We start from the raw sequence: 26,791 nt of genomic DNA, 5'->3' as shown, positions 1-26,791 counted from the left end.
TGTTTTTCAGAAAAGTTAAATCGGCAGAAAATGCAATATGGTGGAAGTTATGGGTCCTTCAGGAAAATGTGTTCCCCATGAGGGAGGGAGGGACCTACGGAGCAACTTTTACAAACTCAAATCAAATGGCGTGGGGGTGGAGGCGGGGCTCCCACCCCCCTCATGCAAGGAATCGACTCTTTTAAGAGGGAAACATGATGCCATTAAGAAGCCACACCACAAGACATTTATACGCCACTGTTTTTCTTTCTAGAGCATTTTATTATCATCATTATTAAAATCAAATGTCGACATTTTAAAATCATATACACGCAGAACGCATTTTAATGTTAGCACAGTTCCTTCAAAATTTATACATATTTACTTTTTCTTTTAACGCGCGGAGCCAGAAGAGGTCACCCAGGGAGCAAGAAAGTAAGAGCACGGCTTTTGGGGAGACCCCATCTGACATCCCCCCCCAATCCCCTCGCACCCTGATCCCACCCCTCTCAAATTAAGACAGGACAGGAAAACATGCCCCTCCCCCCTCCTCCAATGGATACAGTGATAATAACCAAAAGCACTATCCTCCGTTCAAAGGAGTTTGGTGGGAAACCTTGCAAAATAAGAGCACGGGGTCTTCACAAGTAAAAAGGGAAAGAGGAGCCCTACCTACCTACTTTTCCCCCCCCCCCATCCTTAAAATTAAAGGGGGGGCAATACACCATATGGCCACGAGGTGTCACAACTGAGGGGGGAAAGATACAAGACCTGTCCCATTTGTTCATTGGCTACAGCAGGGACTCAATCAACATTTGTCCTTAACTTTGATTTACAAGTAAACAATTAAAAGCCAGAATTGTTAAACAACTGAATGGCCACCGGGTGTCGCCACTGAGAGGTAAGAGATGGGACGTGTTCAGACACTAGGGCTGGAATTCAGTTAGTCCTTAACTTCAATGTTAAGCATTTACTGACAAACAAAAGGTAGGAATTTTATTAATATAATTTTTTTTTTTTTTAAGCAGCTTTGATTCAGCAAATCATTAAAAGTAACTTGCCAGAACTGAGTTTGTGAAGGAAAATACAACTCTTTAAATTTAGTGAAACTTGAGGGCAAATGTTGATTGAAACCCAGCTCACATACATTTCCCAACACATCAACACCTGCACAGACTTCTAAAGGTCCAGCACTGTGTAAAATACCCATCGTCACTACATACATGTTGACAAGCCAGTGAGGTCTCTATTATTTTTTTAATGGAACATGTACAGTTATCACCGTAACAAACCTCACATTGGTGGATTGTTCGGTGGGATGCATTTTATGGCATTAATATACAAGCTTGCAAGAGTACAGACTGGCGATTTACAGCTTCAAATGCCTTACAAACTCTCTTTTAAACATTACCCACACACACACACACACACACACACAAACTTTTTTCTACCCTTTTCAACATGGAAGCCAAGCCAGGTCCGTCAAAGAAAATGTACAGGAAGAATGTAAAACAAAGTTTATTTAACAGAAACCTGTCCAACATCAGTAAGTAGAGCAAGCTGTGAAGAAAGATTAAATAATTATAGAAATAATATTAATAACAACAGTAAGGCAACAAACAACCAAAAAATAGCTGCAAAGGACAATAATGTTGATATGGTCGGGGGCTGGTTTCTAGGTGGGCAGGGGGAGGACAGTGCATTATAGATGGCCTGTGGAGGACATGCAGCTTCTTATAACCTTCAAAGGTCAAGGGTCAAGGGTCTCCTACAACCCCACCCACCCCAGGACCACACACGTTCAAAGGGAAATGGGTGAATGCATTATAGGACATGCTACCCCCCCCCCCCCCATTCTGTAGGAGGTCAAAATAAACTACTGTGATTTTTCAGGGAGGGCATGGGGAGGGGGGGGGTTTACTGATCTCCCCCTGCTACACCTGTGGCGCCACACTGTGGCCAAATCCTGCAGTGCAGAAAGATATTTAATTGAAAAAGGTTCCTCTGAATTATGGGCAGAGCAGGTGCGTTTGGTTCATCAGTCTCAGATGTAAGGTGGACGACACAATGCTGGACAGCATGCACGTGCACACACACACGTACACACACACACACACACAATCATACACACACACACACATACACACCTGACACAGGGAGAGGGGGCGTGGCGGCATTTTAAAGGACATTATTTCCTGCTCTCTCCGAATTCCCTCTAGATCATACAGTATAGCAAAGTAGAATCATTTACATTTCATTTTTAATTTAAGTTAAAATAACCCTAAATTACACCATGCAAGTGTGACAGAAAGATACAGAAGAGTTTGGAACTGAACCGAGTGTCGTTAACCTACTTCATCGGGTTGCTTTTCAAAATCGGTGGATGAAATGGACATAGATATATATGTTTATATAACAGCTATAAAAGAAAAATAAAAAAAAAAGCCTTTTGTTTATTTTTTTTTTCCTCAAATGCCACCGTCATCTGTTATTCAGTTGCTTGGTTACGCTTGTTTGGAACCCAGACCCTACAGAGATGACTAGTGCAGGGGAGGGAGTGATGGGGGGGGGGGGGATTCGAGCAGGATGGGGAGGAAGTAGGACAGGAGGAGAGGACGACACACGGATGGGGAGGATGGAGGAACAGAGACGAAGGGGGGGGGGAGAGAGAGGTTGAGCATGCCAAGCCCCCCCCATCCCACCCCCCGTGCCCCACCCTAACTCCGCCCGGCAGGGCTGGAGCTCCTGGGCTGAGGGAGATGATGGTAGTGGATGCCAAGGGGGGGGGGGGGGGAGGGGGCGGGGGTCAAAGGTCAGAGGCGAGGGGGGGCGGGCGGACATTAGCAGCTGCAGCCTTCCCTCTGGGGCTGTGGTTCGCTGGTTAGTCGGCCCCCCTGCGGGGCGGAGGGCTTGTGCTGCACGCCCGACTCAGCCGCGTTCAGGTCCAGGCTCCCGTCCTGGATGTTCTGGTAGATCTTCTTGGCCGCCTCCAGGAAGGCGTCCTCCACGTTCTCGCCCCTGCGGGACAGGACGGGACAGAGCAGAGAGGCGCAGGGCGGGGTCAGCGACCGCCACAAAACCACTCCCTTTCAGACACCAGGCTTAGGACGGGATAGGACGGGCGGGAGGTTCAGAGAACCTTCTAGAAGGACTTACGTTTTCGCGCTGGCTTCAAGGAACAACAGGCCTGGAAAACAAAAGGAAGAAGCGCAAGATGGCGGTCAGGTGGTTTTTAAAGTGCCCCCCCCCCGTCACCTCTACTCAAGTGGACATGTGCTCTGGGGGTGTCACTGGGGCCCCCTCTGAACAGCTTTTGGTGGGCACTGACCATCATCATCATCATCGTTACACATTCATTTAGCTCAGCACCTAATACAGACATGCTTACACAAAGAATCCAAGTGCGTTCAAACAGGAGCAACAACCGCACACAAGGATCAGGATTAACCATCTTAAGAGGAAATAACTGGAAAAACAGGCTGCTAGCATGCTCAGCTAGCCGGACAAATATTTAACTTCCCTGTTGACACATGAAAGGCAGTGATCACATTCAGAACATGGGATGAGCCAGCATAGAGAACCAGGGCAGAGAACCAGCGCCTCTGCCTGGGGAGACGGATCAGCAGGTGAGCTAGCGTCACCCACGGTGGGGGGGCAGATTGGGCGTCACCCACGGTGGGGGGGGAGATCTGGCTTCACCCAATGGGCGGGGGACTTTCTCACCGTTCTCTTCGGCGAACTGCTTGGCCTCCTCGTACGTGACGTCTCGCTGGGCCTCCAGGTCGGCCTTGTTCCCTATGAGGATGATCACCTGCAGAGAGGGCCAGCCGTCAGGGTACAGCGGACTGAGGTTAAAGCAACTGCCCAGCGCACTGCTGCTAAAACAACAACCCAGCAAACCGCTGCAAAAACAACCCAGCAAACTGCAAAAACAACCCAGTGCACTGCTGCCAAAACAACCCAGCAAACTGCTAAAACAACCCAGCGCACTGCTGCCAAAACAACCCAGCAAACTGCTGCAAAAACAACCCAGCAAACTGCTGCCAAAACAACCCAGTGTTGTTAAAACAACCAAGCAAACAGCTGCCAAACCAACCCAGCACACTGCTGCCAAAACAAACAACACAGCATGCTGCTGCCAAAACCCAACGTACTGCTGTCAAAACAACCCAGTGCACTGCTGCCAAAACAACCCAGCTCACTGCTGCTCAAACGACAACCCAGCACACTTGCTAAAACAACAACCCAGCATAATTTTGCTAAAACAACCCAGCACTGTTGCTAAAGCAACAACCCAATGCACTGCTGCCAAAAGAACCCAGCACACAGCTGCCAAAGCAACCCAGCACACAGCTGCCAAAACAACCCAGCACACTGCTGCTTAAACAATAACCCAGCACACTGCCACTAAAAAAACAAGTGTACTGCTGCTAACCCAGTGCACATGCAAACAGGCACATGCACACACACACTCTCACTCACTCACGCACGCACTCTCTCGTGATAATAAGCTTTATTTCCACAGTACATCTCGAGCTACTGGTCAAGTGCTTTCCAAAAAAAAAAAAAAAAAACATAATAAAACGATACGTTTAATACGGCTGGGGTATGTCCTACATAGAAGGTTGTGCTCAGGCATTCCGCACAACAAAAATATGAAATGAAAAGTCAAACAGTGGGAGGTGTGTGGCGCAGGTTGGTGTGGGGCACTCAGTGTTGGGGTGGGTGTAATAAATGAATGAAAGGCCTGTGGGCGGTGCAGGTTGGTGTGCGGTGCAGGTGTGTGTGGGGCACTCACCGTGTTGGGGTTGGTCAGGTTCCGGGCGTCGGTCAGCCAGCTGCTCAGGTGGTTGTATGTGCTTCTCCTGTGGATCACACAGAGGCGGGACGCTCGTTACCACGACAACAGGGTGGGGCAAACGGCGCTGAGGTCATGGTGGACGACACTGAAGGTGGTTCGGGTGTTATAGAGAAGCGAGAACAGTGCTACTGCACCACTGACCAATTTCCAACAAAAGCAAATCAAGTGCTTGTAAGACATCCAAAATGGACCCCTTTAATTCACAGTGCAATTTTATTAATTCATGAACAATACTGCAGACTATGTGACCAGCAGGACAAATGCAGGTCCTTCAACCAGGCCTACGTCTTCTGTTCGGTGTGAGACACCTCCGGCGATGGGGACAGGGGCGACCCAGGAGAGTAAGGGTATCCCCAAAAACCTGCCAGCCTCAGTCGGCCCAGGAATCAGCCGGGACGGGGGGGGTCATATCCGTCTCCGTTCTCTACCATGGCGCCGGTCGCAGGAACAGAAGCGTTACACAACAGTGCCACAAACGTCGAAACGTCACGCGAGACCGCGGCGCAGTCGGTGATGCAGCCGACTCCCAGCCCTGCGAACGAGCCCCCTTCAGCGCGGCTGCGGGTTCGATTCCCGGCTGTGACACTTCCCACCTCCACCTGTAACCCTCTCTCAGGATAAAGTAAAAACGGAGGAGAGAATGCCTGCTCTCTTAGGGGAAAAATACAGCCATCTTACACATCACACCTTTCAGCAGAAGAACTGTGAGGGAAGCCAGCAGTTAAATACAGACTCCGCCAATGAGACAGTCACTCAGGGAATACTGTAGCTAGAACCAATCAGACAGCAGGAAACCCATTTCACAAACAGTAACTTCCCTTTCCACATGCAGACAGAGAGAGAGAGAGAGAGTGAGAGAGAGAAAGGGGTTGAAACTACTCCTTGTTAAACTGCACACAAGATCCGCTGTTTTAGCTTAAGCACTTCCTCTCAAATATATTACTAATATTCATATTGAGGACAATCCACTGTGTAACTAATCAACCACCCCAAACAAACCATTGTCAGCCCTGGCTAACCTGCTAAGGATGAGCACTGAGCCTGAGTCTATAACGTGACTGTAAAAGAAGAATATGGATGAGTGGCACTTGTATTGGGTCTCGGTCAGATGCAGTGACTTTAACCAGCCCATGCAGATCCCAAAAGAGCCCGGCTGGACGATCCCAGGTCACACGTATTCACACTGGAGTTCATACCTGTACTCTGCTGACCTTCCAAAATGAACACACACACTCACATACACACACAAACACGCGTGCACACACACACACGCATACATACATACACACATGCACACACACACACACACACATACATACACACACACGCACACACACCTACACACACAAACACACACGCACACACACAAACGCGTGCACACACACACACACACACATACACACACAAACGCGCGCACACACACACACGTGCCCACACACACACATACGCATTGTAAAGTATGTTTTCAGTTAAAAACATGGCTTCACCAGGATGGACCTTTGAAACACCTTTGTTGTTGATGGACCTTTGTTAAAGACCTTCAGGCCACACTTCCACGCTGCGGTGGGCAGCCAATGGGCTCCGGCGGAAGGGAGGCGAGGGGCGGGGCCTACCTGGTGATGTCGTAGACCATGAGGGCGCCGGCGGCGCCGCGGTAGTAGCTGCGCGTGACGGCGCGGAAGCGCTCCTGCCCCGCCGTGTCCCAGATCTGCAGCTTGATCTTCTGGCCGCTCACCTCGATGATCCGCGTGCCGAACTCCACGCCGATCGTGTGGGGGCAGTCCGCCATGACTGGGGGGGGGGGGGGGGGGGGGGGGGGAGAGGTGAGGTGAGACAGGCCAGCTGCCGTTTGTCCGCTCGTGCGGGAACGCGAACGCAACACGGGACGGAACAACACTCTCAACCTTAAATTCAGAGCCACAAAGCGCCCCGTGTGTCTGTTTCAGGGTTTCGGCAGTGTGCTCTGGGGAAAGAGCATGAAGCAGAAAGACAGAGATTTGTGTGTGTTTTTTATCTAATGCTTTGGCAACATTTACTGTATGTATTCCATGCCAATAAAGCAAATTGAATTGAACTGAATTGAGAGAGACAGAAACATCCATCTACACTACCGCACACGCACACACACACACATCCATCTACACTACTGCACTCACACACACACACACACATCCATCTACACTACTGCACTCACACACACATTCAGGGCCTGGATCTGTGCTTGAGCAGCCTACAGTAACCAAAGACAGACTCATCTACCCCAGTGACTGTGTGCACATTAGTTCAAGGGTCTCCCTCACACAGTACTGTTGATCCCTCTCCACACATTGAGTCTGTAACCCTGTCTCCAAGCACCTGAAACCAAATGCCTCGAACAAGGCTCATTCAGCTCATTAACCAGTCAAATAAATCTTTTAAGCTTTCTTTGAGCTTCCCTTAATACAGTTTATATATCACATACTGGACAAGCTTGTTTTTAGAATGTATTTCATGATTCACCTCTGGACCATGCTTATCTTTCATTTATTCATAGCTTGCGGTGTAGCTGTGAATGTGTATTATTTTTTTGCTTAACCTGCTGAGCGGACATACAAGTGAAGCAAATTCCCTTTTACTACCTCACTGTGAGCAAACAGGAAATACAATCAGAGACCACCTTACTTCTGTGCACAAACAGGAAATACAATCAGAGACCACCTTACTACTGTGAGCAAACAGGAAATACAATCAGAGACCACCTTACTACTGTGAGCAAACAGGAAATACAATCAGTGACCAGCTTACTTCTATGAGTGAGTCCAAGTTATTTGAAAAGCATTTAAAAAAATGTATTTTACATTACTTTTTTTTTTTTCCAAATGAATAACAGTGTTGCTTGAATTCAGTCATTAGGGAAATAAACAGGTACTTACACTTCTTTTCTGTGAACTGATGGAGCAAACATGATTTTCCTACACCCATATCCCCTGCACAGTAAAGAAAATGGCCATTATTAGCACAGTAAACAACAATAAATTAACAGACAAGACTTTTTGCTTATTGTTTTTTAATTAGGTAATACAAAGGATTCATCCGGAGAGGAGGAACTGGAATGAACCCCTAATTCAGGCGGAGTTCTCTGGAAGCACGCTCCTCCATTAGGAGCTTTGTAAACGTGACGCTTCTGAATTTCTGTCAGGGGGAATAAAATGAAATGTAGACACATTCGGTGTTCAGTGCACACAGGGGTCTGTCCACCGCCACAGAAAACACAGGCGGAACCGGAAACCTGGAGGAGTAGGCCTTTCTGGAGTCGAAACCGCGAAACCAACACATCCCCCAATTCTGGAGGAATTCTCAGCATCTTTGGATTCACCCTGCAAACCCTGGCAACAGTGCCAAGAGCAGCGGGTGCATAAAAACTTCACCTGGGTAAGAGTGAGCCGGAGCTGTGACATCACAGTCACTCCAGAACACTGCCACGAGGGCATTCTGTTCTAGAACCCAGCACACAGCCCTAATCTACACTTCATCAAGAGCTACAACTGTGATGTCATCAGAATTGACTACACTGCTCCAATTACGCTTCACAATGCACTTACCTTAAACGATTAATTTATGAGAAAGGCATGCATGGGAAGCACTTCAGGTACTCCAAAACAATCACTACTGCTTTTGGGATTAGGGTAGTCATAATACACCCAAAGAAGAGAATTCACATCCTCAAAAAAGTTCTATAAAAATCCTCACCCAGGAACTTGCACGTTTTATTATTTTTAAAAAAAACCTTTATTTAGACTGGCACTTTAATGCATTAAAAACCTACACGGTGCGCAAACTGAGGCGTAGGTTGCAACGTGTAGGCTGTTTTTAATGCGTTCGTGAGCTTGTGTAAACAGTGTCATTTGTGAGAATGATTCAGATATCCTCAGGGGAAGAGACTGACTGTTTTCCTGGTGAGAAGCTCTACAGTTGACACTCATGTGAGTGTTTCTCTCTTTCTTTATCAGCAGTTCTGTCCTCCCCCCCACCCCCACCTTCTCAGCCAACGTCACCAACACCCTCACACCTTTTCCTGAGAGCGTGCACTCTCCCCTCAGAGCACACGCACTCCAATTCTAGCGTGTGCACTCTCTAGATATACTGGCCCGTACGCCTGTGATAATTTGACATTCTGCAGGCCACACAGAACTACAGGAGAGAGCCAGAGCCGGACAGAGAGGAGCCCATTCATACAGTGAGGCCAACTGCCCACCAGGGCATAATGTAGAATCTGCAGGAGCTCTGAATGCTCTGCAGCAGTGAAGCACAGGCAGGATGGGCCCTTCTGCACAGTCATAGCTGGATGACACGGTGCTTCAACATGTCAGTGTCATCTGCACATGCTTCAACGGGACTCAAAACCACGGACACAGCCGCGGGCTGACAGTCTGACTCTCCTCTCCATCACACTTACCAATGATGATGTATTTGAAGATGTAGGAGTAGTTGTAGGGAGCGGTGGCCATTGTGGCTCTGAAACACAGAGAGAAAGAGAGTCATTAGATGCAATGTATCTGCAGTGAAACTGAAACCTTGACTGCTTGTTTCAGGGGGACCATATTTTGGAGGCAGGCTTTGCACTGGACGAGTTAAACAGGCCAAACCTGCAGGAAGAGAGAATTTAGGTCAGGGGCTCGTATCGAACTGGTCCCCTGGAAATGACTCCCTCAGCATCTCTCTCACAGTATCGTTAGTCAAACTCAGACCCCGCTGTTATTCGATTTCTCTCCGAACACAGGGCATGAAATTGCCACACCCAGCTTCACTCCAAACACGGGGTACATAACTGCCACACCCAGCTTCACTCCAAACCCGGGGTATGTAACTACCACACCCAGCTTCACTCCAAACACAGGGTATGTAACTGCCACACCCAGCTTCACTCCAAACACGGGGTACGTAACTACCACACCCAGCTTCACAGACGGAGCCTCTATGAAGACTGATGGAGACCCCCATACGAAAGCAGAGAGGAGCCACGAAGCCAGAGAGATCGGATGAGGACAGACATACGAAAGCCCTGACAGCAAACAGCTAATTACCGCTCACCGCTCCGCCATCGAGGCCATAACACTACAACTCCCAGAACCCTCTGCTGAACAGTGCCTCGGGTGTCAATCACACAGCCACAGAGAGGATTTCAACCGGTGTCCTCACAACCGCCCAGGGGGGAAATTAACTCAGTGGAAACCTGATCACATAATCTAATGCACGCAGTCTATCAATTAAATCAGCTACAGCAGTGCGTGAGTTATAGACAAAGCTGGTTGCTAGGGAAGCACAGTCCACTAACACACTTTGTGAACCCTCTTTGTTTTTCTTTGCAAATGGATGGCTGTAAATGATAAATTTGCATTCACCCACACTTCCAGACAGGAAAAAGAAAATATGAATGATTACAAAATCTCCAAACGGACAACAACACAACCACAGCTGTGCTTATGAACAAACATAAAACAAAGATATTATGCAAAGAACAATACAGTGAGCTTGCGTTTATTTTTATATTATTAATATTATTTATTAATCTACACAAAAGGAATCACGCCAGTGATGTGTGGGGGTAAAAAAGGAGATAAACCAATAAACAAACTAAAATGACTTTGGCCATGTTCGATCCATGATCAGTCAAAAGCATGTGTTTTGATGCGTTAACTATTTTTACGTTGAGAAAGTCTTTCAGAGAATATTCTGGACCATTTCGGATTCTTCAGTTGGCAAGTTTATTTTGGGCACGAATGGGACAGCATTCTGCATCGGTCATAAATCTTTTCGCTCAATGGTTTTACTTCCACGCATTTGATTTACAGACGAGGAGCTGTTTCAAGTAAAATCACTTCAGTATGAAAGCTAAAACTAAGCTAAGTATGCGTAACCCTTCCCTTTGTTTACAAAGTAGCCCTACTGTGTGGGCACTCACTGAATCTCTGTGCATTTTTAATTGTTTTTGCCATTATATGGATTCTTTAAGTTGCTTTAGCCATTCACAACAAACTGTTGCACTCAGTGACATTTTCCCTCAATAATATCTGATTTCATTTTACAAAATGCTTTTTATGTATTGCATTGTGACCCCCATATCGTTATATTTCAGCGTGAGTCATCTGACCATACCCAGCCCTACTGCACACCCACACAAAAACAAAGCAGGCTTTATTTTTGGCCCAACCAAAGAAAACAGGCATTGCGGTACTTTTGGATCACTAGTGGGTTCCTACTTGTGCATCAGGCTACATTTTATTCACTAGAATGCACACGGTTTCAGGGAATATTCGGAGGCGATAAACTGACTCCGATACTTCAGGCAGTTACATGTGCTGGTGACAGTTGCGAAGCTACTCTGTAACTTCGAGTGAAGCCTTTCACCAGTACACATCCAACACATACGCACGCACACACACACTCGCTCTCACACACACACACACACACACACACACTCTCTCACCCACACACACACGCGCATGCACACACACTCACACACACAGACGCACACGCGCACGCACACACACTCACACAATTACAGAAGACGGCAGCATCATGAAAGCTGTATCTGTGCATAAGCGGCACAGTGTAGCATAACCGGTCTGGCAGGCAGATGATTACCACAACTACACCTGGAAAGAGCCAGTAAGATGTGCACTGAAGAGCTGGTCAAACAAGCAGTGGCTATCGCACCATCTGATGCACACACAGTCTAAATAAACACCAAGAGCTGAACTGAAATATTTACAACTAGGAATAATTCAGAGCAAGGGCGGAAGAACTAGTGCTCCATCAACAGACCGCTAACCTTTCCATGCAAAAATGCAGAATAATGCAACCAAGATGTCTGCTAACAACAGCATCCCTTAACAAAATACTATTCTTCCTTTATATCTCAACCATCTTTGTTCTTCAAACACTTGAAAGCCATCAAACACCTCCTGAAACACGGCCTGTAGCCAAACACCCCCTGCGGTCTCTCCCTGTAATGAAACACTTCCTGTAACATGTCCTGTAGTCAAACGCTTCCTGAATCTCTTCCAATAACCACTTCTCCCTCTCTCAGTCCCTGCAGTAATTAACGGTGTCTATTGTGCACCAACACCAACCAACATCTCTTCAGAAGTTTAGGTAGTAAATCAGTCAGTAAAGTCTTTTTTTAATGAACAAACTTGACAGCTTCCGTACATGCAAGCAAAACATTCAGTCAACCTCAGCTTTCCTCAAAACAAGGACTCTCTGAAGCCACACCACGAACAGGAAGCCAGCCGTGATCTGTTCGTTAGAGGGCCCCTTCCACATTTTTGCACTGAGTTCCTAAAATCGGCTTGAGACGCGTCCACTTATCTGCGCCTAGCGAAGAGTAAAGAAACCGCGCAAAATAAACGGAGCGGGCTATTTACGTTACAGCACCAACTGGGGTGACGCGCCAGTGTGTCTGAACCCCATTTCACTCTTGAACAACGGTGTCTTAACCTTGATGGCGGCACTTATAACCAACCGCTAGCTCTTTCAGCGTCTGAATGCGAAATGTGAGTTGCTTTGCCTGAGAACATCTGCTAAAGGACCAAATTGTGTAAACTCGACCCTGAGGGAACCTGCTTCACAAGTCCATCGGCTGTTCGATTGCCTCCATGTCGATGTCCACTATGGGCAATACAGTTGTACAGTGTGAGCGATCCATCCTGTCAAGCAACCTCTGAAAATCTTAATTGTGACACCCCAAAAAAACAAAAAAAAAAAAACAAAAAAAAAGGGGGGGGGGGTTGAGTCATCTTCTTGTGGGGGGCCGGGCTACACACTTGCTAAAGCCAGCATGTGACCTTCCAGCTGTTTCCTGGATTCTTCTTCTTCCTCTCTCTCTCTCAGATTCACAACACTATACCTGCTGCAGAACAAACACAGCGGAAAGGTGCCTACATACAGCTCTAGCATTTGATGGTTCAGGTCCAAGAAAAGACGCAATCCAGATCCATTTTTAGCCAAGCTGAAATTCAATTTCCGTTAAATTACGCTGCTTGATTCATGAAACAAACAGAGCACACAGAGAGCAATCCGTTTCCCATGCATCATTATTTTCCCATATTCAAAATATAATGCATTTTACAATACCTATTACAATTTTACCGCGCCCATAACCAATGTCCTGCATCAATTGTAAAGCGCTTTGGATAAAAGCGCTATATAAATGCAGTCCATTTACCATTTACCATAACATACTTTATACACAGAACACATTAGCCAGCCTAAATCTATTTTGTAAGGGATTCTGATAGCGATAACCTCCAATGTTCCTCAGTTCCGTTGTACTGAAGTGATATTTTCTTTGGGAACAAACCCTAAATTCAACAAAGTCAGCTGTAAAGAACGATAACCATGTTTTGAGGGAATATACTATTTTGGTTAACCACGGGGCTGTAAGGGGTTGCTTGCAAAAATCAATTCTGCACAGATTTACTTTTTGATAGATAGATAGATAGATAGATAGACAGATAGACAGATTATTTCGGTCATTGACATTTTCTTTACAAAGACGAGTGTACATAGATATCAGTAAATAATAATAAACTGTCGCCTCGGGCTGGGTGGTTTAACCCACTTAATCAGTTCAACTTAAACCTCAACCGATGTGCATATGAAAAGCTCAATGAATGTCAAACTACTCATACAAATAGCAGTCACGGAGCTGATTGAACATTTGTTTGGCTTATCGCTGGACGGGATATAATTTAGTTTTTTAATTTTATTTTTTAGGTGCAACCTTCAAAAAACACAAGTAACACAGCGAGGTAATCAAGGTTTGAAGGTTTGTTAGCTAACATTACAGAACGTAGCAAACCAATAAACAACAGCTCCGCTTTCTTGATAAAAAAAACCAAGATGGGCTTGCCGAGGTCTGGCTGCTGTGTCATGTGCCATAATGATCAACTAAAACAAGGCTACCCGGCGTTACCGTATTAGCTGGCTGTCTAGATAGGCCGTCCCGGTACGAAAGCGGCTGGAAGGGAGGGGGTCCATCAAGCTAATGAAAAGAGACGTAAACAACAAGCTAGCCAGCAACGGTTTGCGAGGCTAGCCGTTTCCAATGATGTAGACATATCCCACTTAATTTGGCGAGTGAACAAGACTAGCATGCTCGCTATATTTAAAGAGAAGTCAAAATGATCGGGTCAATAAGGTACATATAAAGAGCCAACGCTTAAGCCCGATGAATAATAACTACCCACTACTTATACAACATACGTTCAGCTTGCTAACAAGCGGACCAAAGTGACACTGATTGCACAACGGCCAGCTAGCAGTGTATTCAGCGGGTCGTGTGTCGGAGCAAAACTCACCCTAGCAGGGGCGTTCAGTTAGCTATGCCTAGGTGTGACAGATTAGCTAGGCAGTGGACTGCGACCCCGATACCCACCAGGAAAAACGGCATAGGCTAGTGCTATAATCTTTTAAGCACCTACCAGTATGGCCTGATGCCTAGGGCTCCCCAGCATCGCCCTAAAACAGGCTAGTTAGGTAACGCCTTTACACCGACAAATATAGTGCAAGCTAGTAACACTCGGCTAGCTATCCGGCGTGAACGCCTGCAAATGCCGACGAAGAGGCACTTGCCAAGCCGACACTGGAGATACAACGTGCTAATGCTAATTAGCGACGTACTAGTATACACAAGAATAACAGCCAACGATATAAACAACTAGTTGAACAGCCGTTAACTAGCTAGTAGTACTACCACTCACAGGTAACGTTATCTTGCCCTGTCGTTCACTAGCTCGTGTTACAAACAAAAAATCACAAGTAGCTAGCTAAATGGCTAGCTCTTCCGGGTGTTTGGCTATCCGTCCATCCCGGCAGTGAACGTTAACTTACCGAAGAACCCCTTGATATTCTGCTGTCTAAGCAACCAACGACCAACTAGCAAGCAAGCGAATAATCTCCCGTTTGATCCCAGTAGTTGCACCCACATATAATTTGCTAGACATTTTACCCAATCAGTCAATTGAGATTATGAAGACAATCAATGATTTGGGTGGTGTCATCCTCTCATTTCTAAATTTCTTGACAATGACAATGGATAGAAAGCTAACGTTAGCTAGCGCATTTTCAGAAACAGCAGTCTAAGGTAGCGATAGCCACATATTGTTAGCTAATAAGTTAGCTTTAGCTGGCTAGCTAGCGAGCTAACTAGCCACATAACTGAGAGTCAGCTGCCCCGTTGGCCATCTCTGCGCGGGAAGTTATCCTCGACCGTAAACAGCTCAGCACGGTTATATGTATTTTCTCATTGCTTACCGTTGTTTTCAGAGTATTTGTAGATTTTATACGTGCTATCCCGACTCTGATGAGATCTGCAGGTTATCCTGGGTTGAAGGGACTGCCTATCCAAGATGGTGGCCGGCAATACACAGGGTTTCCTCTGTCGTATGCAATGGGCTTATGGGACAAAGGGCAAATACACGCAGAATATGCCGCAAATTCAGCCCTATTCGGGCACAATGCGGGCACAGGATGGGCAGAGCCGGGACACATCGATGTATTAATCTGTGATCAAACTGCGCTCTTACAAAACATAGCCTACATTTGATCTGCTTATGAAAAGCAGAGATTTATTTCCATTTACAATAAATACACGTTGGGCTACCTGCTGTGAAATAGCAGTAAATCAGTTTTGTAGCCTACACTAGTTTGGTTTGCATAATAACAGGCAAGAATAATATTACTAATACTACTAGCCTACTGCTACTGGTACTATTACTACTGACGATGATAACTGTGGTAATAGTAGCACAGTAGTAGGCTATCGTCATTTTTTTTCTTTTCAGACATGGCCCCATCGGAAAAGAGGTCAAATATGGTATAAATGTGTGATTTAAAAAAACAACCTTGAGTGCGGTATAAAAATGTAGCCAATAATTCAAAAACATCCTTAATCCTGTTTCATAAACTGAATCTATATGGCGATGGAATGTAATTGGCACTAGAGGGCGCTATAAAGTAAGTAAATGCTACTGGAAAAGCAAACGGCAGTCTAGACCTGTAGACAATCCGCGACTATCGAAATGACTGTCGAGTTATTTGTGTTTTCATATTCAGTCCATAACTGTGATAACAATAACTTCAATAACACTATTTGCAATGCCTTAAGTTTTAAACCTTAAAAATTACGGAAAAAATAGCCTAAAATAGGCTTATGATAACAAACTCACTGTTGTCACAGCAAAGTTTGTTGGTGGTTTTGGAAGCATTACCGTTCTCACTATGACGTATGGTAGTAGTGCAGCTTGTTGGCCTATTTGGTTGGTGATGTAATATTCTGACAATGGTGAAGCACTGTTACTTTGAAACACTGTTATTTTGACATTGCGTGTGGGCTGTCGTTTCAGAGAATATAATGAGCCAGTCACATGGACAGAAACACAATACAGTGTATTTTTTTAAACAGAGAACCAAGCTCTTTTTAACAATTTAACTTTCCTAAGACCATAATATTTAAGTTGAGGACAAGTTAGGTTTCTTATAGTGATGTTTTGCATAATGTTAATGAAGAACACATTGTTTCAAGTGCAAAATATGTTGGCAATGCAATAAAAATAAAGCTACATGGAATGTAAATGCTATTTGTAAGCGGGCTCCAGTCACTGACTCTTATGCTGAACAAGGTTCTTTCAAATCGTATTTTAGAATAACATAGTCTAGACATAACACGTTAGTAAAATGTAGTAAAAAAAAAACAACTAACTATTTCAGAAACCTAGTTTTAATGGACATAAGTTAAATCAAACTTTTGTTTTCATGTAGGCTACTGAGGCAACACCTCGCTGGCACCCTTGCGAAGTCGCACAACAGTCATGTACAACCACTTTGCGCCAGGATGAATGAGGGGAACTTTGCTTATGCGTCAGAGACAACACACAAGTAGCCTACATTTTCATCAAACGAATGGAAGATTATTGAGTGAACAAACAACTAACGACAAAAGCTGTATGTAAGGCCTATTTTTAACTGTAGCCTACAAACATTTTTTAAATAACGTTTTGCGCACGGATTAACAATTTAAATAGGCTATAAGATAATAAATGCACAAAAAAGGTAATGTGAGTATTCAAACGGGAGACAAAGCTAACATATTTTGTAGTGTATTCATCAGACCCTGTCTGCATTTCGGAAGGGTGTGCTAAGTGGAGCACCTTGCTATACCGGCACTCCGGCTGCAGGGGGGACACGAGACCGGCCGCGCATAGAGGGAGGGATCCATCATTACCCCTGCTCTCTCCGCGGCTCGAGCGCACTCCGGGCAGCGCAGTTAGTCTGTCTGTCTGTCTGTGACTCAGAAGGGAGTTGTCCCTGCCCACGCGCATAAAAACGTCCTACCGAAGCGACACACACCACCCAACAAAGATCACTCCGGGAGGAACAGATTTTCAGCGGATCGGTCCCGAAATATTATAATCGTTCAGCATCAGGTAAGGGTGGCGTCTGGAAAAAAGGTCCGCTATACGAATGTATTTACGCATCGTATCAGTGCAGTTTATTGCGACGTTTCTTTATCTTTTCATTTCGGAGAATCAGCCAGTGCCAATGTAAAGATAGCAATCAAAGGTGCCAGTGTAATTGGTTTCTCGACCCGTTACATCCCTTATGTCTTTATACACGTCTTCATCGTATTGTCTGCTGTTTTCCTATTTAGCAAGGATATTTATTGAAAATTGTATTTGAATTCATAGCCTCCTTCTAGCTAACACAGATTAGCGAGTTTGAGTCCGACTTCACACTTTTATAAGTTTTCTCCTGCAGCCTATTGGACGATAGGCTGGTTTCTGACTTTTCGAACAGTTTTCTACACCCCGACGCTCGCTTTAACATTTGTTGTTTCCAGCAAAATATTCTTTACTTCAGCCGTACATCAGTATGAGGTCTGTGGTTATCCAGCCAGTCCGTGCGGCTTATCGATAGATCCCATGCAGCGGTGGTGCAGCCGTCTGAACTGATTTACCGTTCAGCCTATAACGTTCTTTCATAAAAGTGGTTCCTGGATAAGAAAGCGAATACGAGAATGTTGCCTTACAAGGACTGGAAAGAATCGAAACGGAAGGGAATAAGCAGTTAAGGGGACACACTTTTATTGGGCCTAAATGTGAAACATTTCCACGTAGCCATTTCCACTTCATAAAGGATTAGTGGTTCGCAAAACTTACAAACCATAATGACTTTAATGTCTGTTCATGCCAGTTTATATTTAATGCATATTATGACGTAACGCGTAGGGAACAGACAATCCGGAATAATTTACCAAGTCAACCAGCACCAAGCTTCACCGAAATGACACATCATTGGGAAGTTGAAGCCTGCACTTTAGAGCAACGCTGAAGAACCACAAGTAATTCCAGTGCAGATAAAATGCATTGCTCATTTTAATTAAATATTCACAAATCATATCTATACGCCACTTAAGCATGGATCAGAAATAATAATTATTGAATAAATGAGTTTATTAACGCGTATTTTAAAGCCTTGTGCTTAATATGAAGTAGAATAATATGAAAACGTAAATAAGTAGTCCTGTTCAAAGCTTCTATTTCAGTTATTAAGTGGGCTACTGCAACTGCAAATACTGTAACTGTAGCATCGTTTTGAGCACGTACAAGTTTTACTTAAGGGCAGGGTAAACGCGACTCGTGCCACAAGCAAGTCGACACAAGACTAAAAATAAAACATTTACAGTTAATTAAACTGACTGCGAGGGCAACACCAAATCTATTTGCATTGATTATGGCATCCCCTCTGAGATTAAATTTTGAAACAACACAAACCAACCTATTTGCATTAAATAACAGTGTGGACATCGGCAGGCCTATTAAGTTTTCACGCAAACTGGGTGTGGCGTGAACATATTCCCCGTGGAGTAACTGAGCATTCCCAATGTAATTGCTGGGCATTCCCCGACTAATATTGACATAATAATCACCATGGAAACACACACAACTCTAAACGGGCTGATTTTCTAAATATAGGCCCATCTCCAGACAGCGTTTGAGGAAGAGCACGCGTGATGTTGACGGGTTGCCGTTAAGAGGCATTCAACTCATTATACGTGTGTCAAACCAAATGCAGAAGTGTTGCTGCAGGCTAAACAATGCACGCGGTGAGCCAGGGAAAAAATGCCCGCCCACTTGGTTGTTATAGATCCACAGTTCGTCGCTCACTTTAACCGCCATAAGAATCCTTTGTAGTATGTTTGCGGGACAATACTTAAAAACGCAATTTAAGAGATATCCTGATTAGACCCACATTTTTGTATCATCCAGAGAAGAAGCAAATGGTGGGTGTAATTAAATTCAAACTTAGTTTCCTTGGAAAGGAATGCAAAACTAAATATTTAACATTTTTTTCAGTCCTTGTAGTGCTGTAATGAAAAGGCTAAAATAGTGAATTGCAGTTTATAGGGTGACCAGAATCCCTGCATGTTTGCTAACACGCCCTCTGTGGACTTGCTCCACAGAGGACTTGAGTGTTGACTAAATACCTAAAATATGAAAATTGAAAATGTAAAAATACAAATAATAAACTACATCCCATTTGCACACTTGCAGATAAAAAACAGAAAAGTATCAGGGTCATATAGAAGGGATGGATTTGTTAGAAGGGACTGATCCCACAAACCCCCTTAAAATGGGCCTAGACTACAACGCCCAATAAACACATTTGCTGCTCTGACTAACTTTGTGCCATCCTGTCAAAGGTTTCGAAAAAATGAGGCTTTGGAATAGAAAAAATAATTTAAATGTTTTTAATTGTCCAGCAACAAGTACTCTACACCGTATTACTGCTATATGTAGCTACACGCTGATAATTGTGTTTTTTAGTATATTTGTGAGTGGAGTGCCACAACTGTAGTTCTTTAGCAAAAACGATAGTTCAAAAGTTCTGAGTGTGATTCTGGCTATGATTATGATCATTGTTGTTCATTTCCCCCAAACCCTTATTTACAGTAATCAGAAATAGTAACAAGCAATTCCAGTTATCTTCGGCTGTGGTGAACCAGGGATAAACTGGGAGGGATTTTTAAAAGGCAGGCATGTCCAATCACCTTTAAGGGGGATGATTAGGTGGCCAGGTATAATTGGCCAGTTTGGAAATTTAGCCAGTTTAAAAGGTCTAATGTCCCTCCCTACCTCTGAAATCGAAACCGAGGGCTCTTTTATTGGACCGGGCGAGTCAGGGCGCGTTTGACATCGTCTGCAATCTTGTCTGCGCGCTTTAAGCGTTTATCTCACCATTCCGTGGGAGCCATTACTGTTACTCTGCATTTTGTCCCTTAGGCTAATTTTTAGACACTTACTGACAGTTGTTTTCAGAATTGAACCTCGATGGCTATTTTGTCCAAATGTAAGAAGCGTCAGCACTTTGGGGTATAAATGAAGATGTACATTTGCCCTTGTCCGTCTAGCTGTTTTTTTCAGTACAAACTGAAAATTTAAGCAGCAGCTTCACTGCCAAGCTGTCAGACAGATTAGATTAGTGGAATGCCAGTCAATGCAACTGACACATCCGTGCTAGCAGAGGAAATGTAAGGCCGGCTTCACCTGATTGGCCAGAGTGCTGTCTCTGATGTCATTCTGTACGACGCTTCTGTATTCGTTATTTAAAGTAATATTCAAAAATATATTTCCCTGGTGAGGATAAATTATGTACTTTATTTTGTATTCTTATGTATACAGGAATCAAAATGTATTTGGGTGGTGCTTTTATTTTATTTGAGAGGGACAGCACACAATAAATATATTGCACCAGATTCAGCTAAAAGCTAAGCTCCATCTGTTGTCCCTGGGTGGTAGGTAGGTCACAGTATTAAAAGAAAGCAAAGATCATGTACAGTAACATAATACAATAAATAATACATTTTAAAACACCGTTCTTGTGCTTTGGGCATGGTTTCATGGGTAAGAATCCTTGCCACAACCTTTGCAGCGAAGAGGAAAGGTTTTCAAAATATTGGAGAAAATATCAGTCTATTTTTCAGTAAAAGGATGTCGGGACTGAGCAGCTTTAAGTACTGCTTTGAGTGCTTGGGGCTGTGTTAAGCACTGAGTACTGAGAACTGTGTCCAGCACTGTGTCAAACGCTGGGCTTCGTGTGTAGCGTTCTGTGTTTAGCGCTGGGCTCTGTGTGTAGCGCTGGGCTCTGTGTTTTACGCTGGGCTCTGTGTGTAGCGCTGGGCTCTGTGTGTAGTGCTGGGCTCTGTGTAGCACTGGGCTCTGTGTGTAGCGCTGGACTCTGCGTGTAGCGCTGGGCTCTGTGTTTAGTGCTGGGCTCTGTGTGCGTAGCGCTGGGCTCTGTGTGTAGCACTGGGCTCTGTGTGGAGCGCTGGGCTCTGTATTTAGAGCTGGGCTCTGTGTGTAGCGCTGGGCTCTGTGTGTAGTGCTCTCTGTGTAGCGCTGGGCTCTGTGTGTAGCGCTGGGCTCTGTGTGTAGTGCTCTCTGTGTAGCGCTGGGCTCTGTGTTTAGCGCTGGGCTCTGTGTGGAGCGCTGGGCTCTGTGTTTAGCGCTGGGCTCTGTATGTGTAGCGCTGGGCTCTGTGTGTAGCACTGGGCTCTGTGTGTAGCGCTGGGCTCTGTGTTTAGTGCTGGGCTCTGTGTGCAGCGCTTGGCTCTGTGTGTAGCGCTGGGCTCTGTGTGTAGTGCTGGGCTTTGTGTTTAGCATTGGGCTCTGTGTGGAATATTCCGTAAAGAAATCCCACCTTAGATGCCGTTCCTCATGAAGCATCAGCAAGGTGACTTAGTCACAGAAGCTGCCACCAGATATGCTCCAACAGTTACCCCCATTCCAGCCAGTACCTGTAGGCAGGCAGGCATATCTGCCGTTTTAATACATGACCCTGTGCATGCTGGGATATTAATTTGTTAATTGACTGAGGAGCAATGCCTGTGTGGCTGTCTCTTCTGTGCATATACTTGTAGAAGGTTATGCACCGATACACACAACCAACAGCTCCCAACTTAATTTGTGCTCCTCATTTGTGTGCCAAGTGATCTACTAAGTGTGTTGAAGTCAAAAGTCAAGATTTTACATGTTCATGAATAAAAAAAGTGACTGAGGTCTTTATCAGAGGACATTTCAGGCCTTTACCCTCCTCCCGGGGAACTAGCTCAGCATGGACTTTGAACCTTAATTCTTCCTAAGCCATGGGCCAAACAACCAAGCCTATTCGCTCTCTCCTCTTTTTACAACACAATAATCTGCCAAATGCTTCCTGTTAAATGTGTTCCTTTGGTTTGTTTGAGCCCAGAGCAGGATTGGGAGAAGCATGCAGGGCTGAAATTGGAGAGGGGGGGGGGGTTAAAATGGCTGCTCATGAGGTACAATCAGAAAAAGACAGCGATGATGAGTTCCTCCAAAGACAAAGAGGAACTTCTTTTTTGGGATGGGATGCTTAGCTGTGGAAAAATACGAGTCATTCCCCCCCCACCCCCGCCCCGCCCAGCTGCCCCCTGGTGTCCCACGGTGGTGTAGCGTCCACCAGCATCACGCCTCGCTGCAATGCCTGCTGGGAGGCTTAACAAGGCCAGACCTGTCTGGGACTTAATTAATAAATAAACCGTAATGACCCCTCCTGGGGAAGTTTGCTGGGTTTTCATATCACGCCATACTAAGAAAGCGATCTCGCAAACATGTCACATCCAGATCAGACATGGGTTAAATACATATTTTACGTCCAGATGTTACACAGTTTGTTTTTAACCATTTGGTACACTGAATCGTTAAGATAAGACAAAGCATACATGCAGAATTATGCAAAATTCAGACTAAAGGAGACGGGGTGTGGGAAAAACCTTGTTGCTACAGGAGCAACTGCGCAGAGACCTGCTGTGTCCCAGAGGTTGCAGGTTTGATTCTCAGTCGGGGCCACTCCCAATGCACCCTTATGCACGTCAAAGCACTTAAGCTGAATTACCCCGCTAAATAAAGGGCTTTGTAGCAGACGGTGTCTGTTAAGCTGCTCTGGGTGAAGGTGTGTGTGTTAAGGTGTGATGGTGTTAAACTGCTCTGGGTGAAGGTGTGTGTGTTAAGGTGTGATGGTTTTAAGCTGCTCTGGGTGAAGGTGTGTGTGTTAAGGTGTGATGGTTTTAAGCTGCTCTGGGTGAAGGTGTGTGTGTTAAGGTGTGATGGTTTTAAGCTGCTCTGGGTGAAGGTGTGTGTGTTAAGGTGTGATGGTTTTAAGCTGCTCTGGGTGAAGGTGTGTGTGTTAAGGTGTGATGGTTTTAAGCTGCTCTGGGTGAAGGTGTGTGTGTTAAGGTGTGATGGTTTTAAGCTGCTCTGGGTGAAGGTGTGTGTGTTAAGGTCTGATGGTGTTAAGCTGCTCTGGGTGAAGGTGTGTGTGTTAAGGTCTGATGGTTTTAAGATCCTCTGGGTGAAGGTGTGTGTGTTAAGGTGTGATGGTGTTAAGCTGCTCTGGGTGAAGGTGTGTGTGTTAAGGTCTGATGGTTTTAAGCTGCTCTGGGTGAAGGTGTGTGTGTTAAGGTGTGATGGTGTTAAGCTGCTCTGGGTGAAGGTGTGTGTGTTAAGGTGTGATGGTGTTAAGCTGCTCTGGGTGAAGGTGTGTGTGTTAAGGTGTGATGGTTTTAAGCTGCTCTGGGTGAAGGTGTGTGTGTTAAGGTGTGATGGTGTTAAACTGCTCTGGGTGAAGGTGTGTGTGTTAAGGTGTGATGGTGTTAAGCTGCTCTGTGTGAAGGTGTGTGTGTTAAGGTGTGATGGTTTTAAGATGCTCTGGGTGAAGGTGTGTGTGTTAAGGTGTGATGGTGTTAAGCTGCTCTGTGTGAAGGTGTGTGTGTTAAGGTCTGATGGTGTTAAGCTGCTCTGGGTGAAGGTGTGTGTGTTAAGGTGTGATGGTGTTAAGCTGCTCTGTGTGAAGGTGTGTGTGTTAAGGTGTGATGGTGTTAAGCTGCTCTGGGTGAAGGTGTGTGTGTGTTAAGGTGTGATGGTGTTAAGCTGCTCTGGGTGAAGGTGTGTGTGTTAAGGTGTGATGGTGTTAAACTGCTCTGGGTGAAGGTGTGTGTGTTAAGGTGTGATGGTGTTAAGCTGCTCTGTGTGAAGGTGTGTGTGTTAAGGTGTGATGGTGTTAAGCTGCTCTGGGTGAAGGTATGATGGTGTTAAGCTGCTCTGGGTGAAGGTGTGTGTGTTAAGGCGGTGGTGGCGGTAAGCTGCTCTGGGTGAAGGTGTGTGTGTGTTAAGGTGTGATGGTGTTAAGCTTCTCTGGGTGAAGGTGTGTGTGTTAAGGCGGTGGTGGCGGTAAGCTGCTCTGGGTGAAGGTGTGTGTGTTAAGGTGTGATGGTTTTAAGCTGCTCTGGGTGAAGGTGTGTGTGTTAAGGTGTGATGGTGTTAAACTGCTCTGGGTGAAGGTGTGTGTGTTAAGGTGTGATGGTGTTAAGCTGCTCTGGGTGAAGGTGTGTGTGTTAAGGCGGTGGTGGCGGTAAGCTGCTCTGGGTGAAGGTGTGTGTGTGTTAAGGTGTGATGGTGTTAAGCTGCTCTGGGTGAAGGTGTGGTAAGCTCGCGCCGGTCTGCAGCTGCGGGGCTCAGACGCTAAAAACGAGGCGCGGGGGCGACTGGCGATGTTCTGCGTTTCCGTATCCGCCGGTAAAGCCCCCCAACGCCATCACAGATCTGCCCAGCGTGGTTTCCTTTCGCATGCGCAACTTTTAGATGAGAAACTTCTCTGTGTGTCTCAGAGAGCAACCTCTGTCCGCTGTGGCTGAATTGGCCCAAATCTTGCCCCCTTCGGGGCATTGCGTCACCGGGGCAGAGCTGGCGTGTTAAGCACGGTGAATGCCCAGGTCACGGAGAGACAAGCCTGTTATTCAGGCGACTGGCTTCGCAAACAGCAATTACTGCAGACTGGGTGCGCAGGGGGCGTGGGCATTTATGTAAACAGCTGCAGTCTTATTTTTGGAAACGGCTCCTTTGCGTTAAATACAATCACGCACCGTCTGTTAGCTGCACCCCAGCCGTGTGATTTTTTTACCTGTCAGATTAATCTATTCTCTGTTAGGAGTTTAATTGACGCTGCATAAATCATGGGGCTGTTTTTACACGCTGCCTGTCCCGTGCTGGCTGAGGAGCCCCTGTGATTTTTGGATCCGAGCGCTTGGTTCTGTTGGGGTTATCCCGGCAGAGTCTGAGCGCTTGGTTCTGTTGGGCTTATTCCCGGCAGGGTCCGAGTGCTTAGTTCTGTTGGGCTTATTCCCGGCAGGGTCAGAGCACTTGGTTCTGTTGGGGTTATCCCCAGCTGGGTCAGAGCACTTGGTTTTGAGTACTTGATTCTGTTGTGGTTATTTCGGCAGGGTCCGAGCGCTTGGTTCTGAGTACTTGGTTCTGTTGGGATTATCCCAGCAGCGTCCGAGGTCTTACTGAAGCCCCGAAGATAGGGAAGCAGTTCCAGCTCTGAACTCCCAGCATGCATTTCAGGTGACAACTCCTCCGATAAAACAGCGCTGGAGGCTAGACTGGTCTGAATTCCTGCAGGACGTGGCTGTTTGTGTGCGTGTGTGTTTATATATGTGTCTGTGTGTGTGTGTGTGTGTACTGGTTGCATGTGCTAGTCTGATTCCTGGTCCGTGTAGTTTATAGTAATGCAACATCTGGGAAAGCATTTTTCCACAAATCAATTGGTTCTGTGCCCCCCACATATCCAATGACTCGGGCTGGGGGGGGGGGGGGGTCGGGTGAGCCTGTCCCAGACTGAGTGAGCGCAGCTGGGGTTCAGTATGGGGGGTGGGGGGGTCTCTGTGGAACATCCTGGTGAAATTGAGTCACTCTTGTGGTGGGTGGGGGGGGGGCTGGCTAGGGGCTGGAGGAGGGGGTGGCGTGATCTGGGCCAATCACAGGGATTATGAAACAGTACCATATTTTCCAGTCTGCCAATGAGACGATTTGCTGAAGTCATGTGACCTGTAGACTATTTATACCCCTGCCTGCTGTCTACAGGGCAAGCAGCCTGCATTCAGTGCTGAGGGTCTGTTTACAGTTTCTTTAAAAAAACACACAAAATAACCTTAAATATGGACATCTGAAATAAAAAAGGCAAGATTATTCTGCTGGTTCATGTTTCCATAGAAACGCATCCCTGCTGTTCTCACATCTTCCCTACAGGAAGTCTATAAATGTCCTCATTCGTCATCGTCAGTGATTTCAGTCATTTAAAAAAAACAAAAAAGTATGTACAGTATGTAATTAGGCTGAAGTTCAATTTGAATTCAGTTGAATTCAGTTTTAATGCAACGAATGATCAAAAGTGCAACATACTCAGCGCACATGAAACAAAGCTTTCCTAAAATAATAAATACATAAAAATAAATCTTTGATATTGTCATATTTCATCATTGCGAAACTTCTTCAAAAGCACGAACTGCGTGGATATTTTGCAATACGATGTAGGACTGGACCGCCTGCACAGACATCCAGTGGAGAACCACTTCCTGTTCCTGTTTTGCCTGTTGGAGCCCCGTTGTTTTACACAGGGCTTAGATTGGGCACAACATGGGCTGCGTGTGGACAGGTGTAGTTCCGTGCTCCACGTTGGCGGTGTATGGAGGTGCGCTGGGCGTCTCTGCTACCCGTCCTTTCACCGCTACGCAGCTAACCGTGTCGGGTTGTTGTGAAATATCTGACAGCTAGAAGAGCCACAGCGGTTTCCTGTTGCTACGGTGATGATATTTGTCATGTAGGCGCCTCTGGCTGGTGTTTTTAAGTGTGCAGTTCTGGGGAGGAACAGCGTCTTCTCTATCAGGGTACGCGGGAGTGCGGGGGGGGGGGGGGGGGGGGGGGGGGGGGGGGGGGGGGGATTTCGGATATGCATATGAAGTGGGGGTTGGGGGGGGGGGGGGTGGCGATTTGGGGTGGTCCCATAATTGGTCTGCAAATCCATGTTAAGGTCAGTCACCTGGACTTGAGTGAC

General features: G+C 45.9%; 2 protein-coding genes across 5 annotated transcripts in view; one reads left to right on the top strand and one right to left on the bottom strand.

Moving 5' to 3' along the window:
• Positions 1-238: 238 nt before the first annotated feature.
• On the bottom strand, positions 239-15,292 carry LOC118213003 (ras-related protein Rab-14-like). Of its 3 annotated transcripts, none has more exons than XM_035391587.1 (8): positions 15,137-15,292; positions 9,276-9,334; positions 7,753-7,806; positions 6,454-6,631; positions 4,778-4,844; positions 3,703-3,790; positions 3,136-3,166; positions 239-2,997 (listed from the first exon to the last, which is right to left on the bottom strand). In XM_035391587.1, the coding sequence occupies exons 2-8, from the start codon at positions 9,325-9,327 to the stop codon at positions 2,820-2,822; spliced, it is 648 nt and encodes a 215-aa protein (XP_035247478.1). In that variant the 5' UTR covers positions 9,328-9,334; positions 15,137-15,292; the 3' UTR covers positions 239-2,819. The 3 variants fall into 3 exon arrangements, with proteins under 3 accessions (XP_035247478.1, XP_035247480.1, XP_035247479.1); XM_035391589.1 differs by lacking the exon at positions 15,137-15,292 and adding an exon at positions 14,714-14,868; XM_035391588.1 differs by lacking the exon at positions 15,137-15,292 and adding an exon at positions 14,584-14,671.
• Positions 15,293-17,033: 1,741 nt separating this feature from the next.
• LOC118212168 (gelsolin-like) overlaps positions 17,034-26,791 on the top strand; it is a 29,977-nt gene continuing 20,219 nt past the window's right edge. The window contains exon 1 of one of the 2 annotated variants that reach the window (XM_035389811.1): positions 17,034-17,307. The gene's annotated coding sequence lies outside the window, so the exon portion shown is untranslated. The remainder of the gene's footprint in view (positions 17,308-26,791) is intronic. The other variant, XM_035389812.1, reaches the window with a different exon arrangement.

The sequence above is a fragment of the Anguilla anguilla genome, chromosome 14 (assembly GCF_013347855.1).
Source record: "Anguilla anguilla isolate fAngAng1 chromosome 14, fAngAng1.pri, whole genome shotgun sequence".
NCBI lineage: Eukaryota > Metazoa > Chordata > Actinopteri > Anguilliformes > Anguillidae > Anguilla > Anguilla anguilla.
The sequence above is the reverse complement of the archived record's forward strand: the minus strand, read 5'-3'. Positions and strand labels throughout refer to the sequence as shown.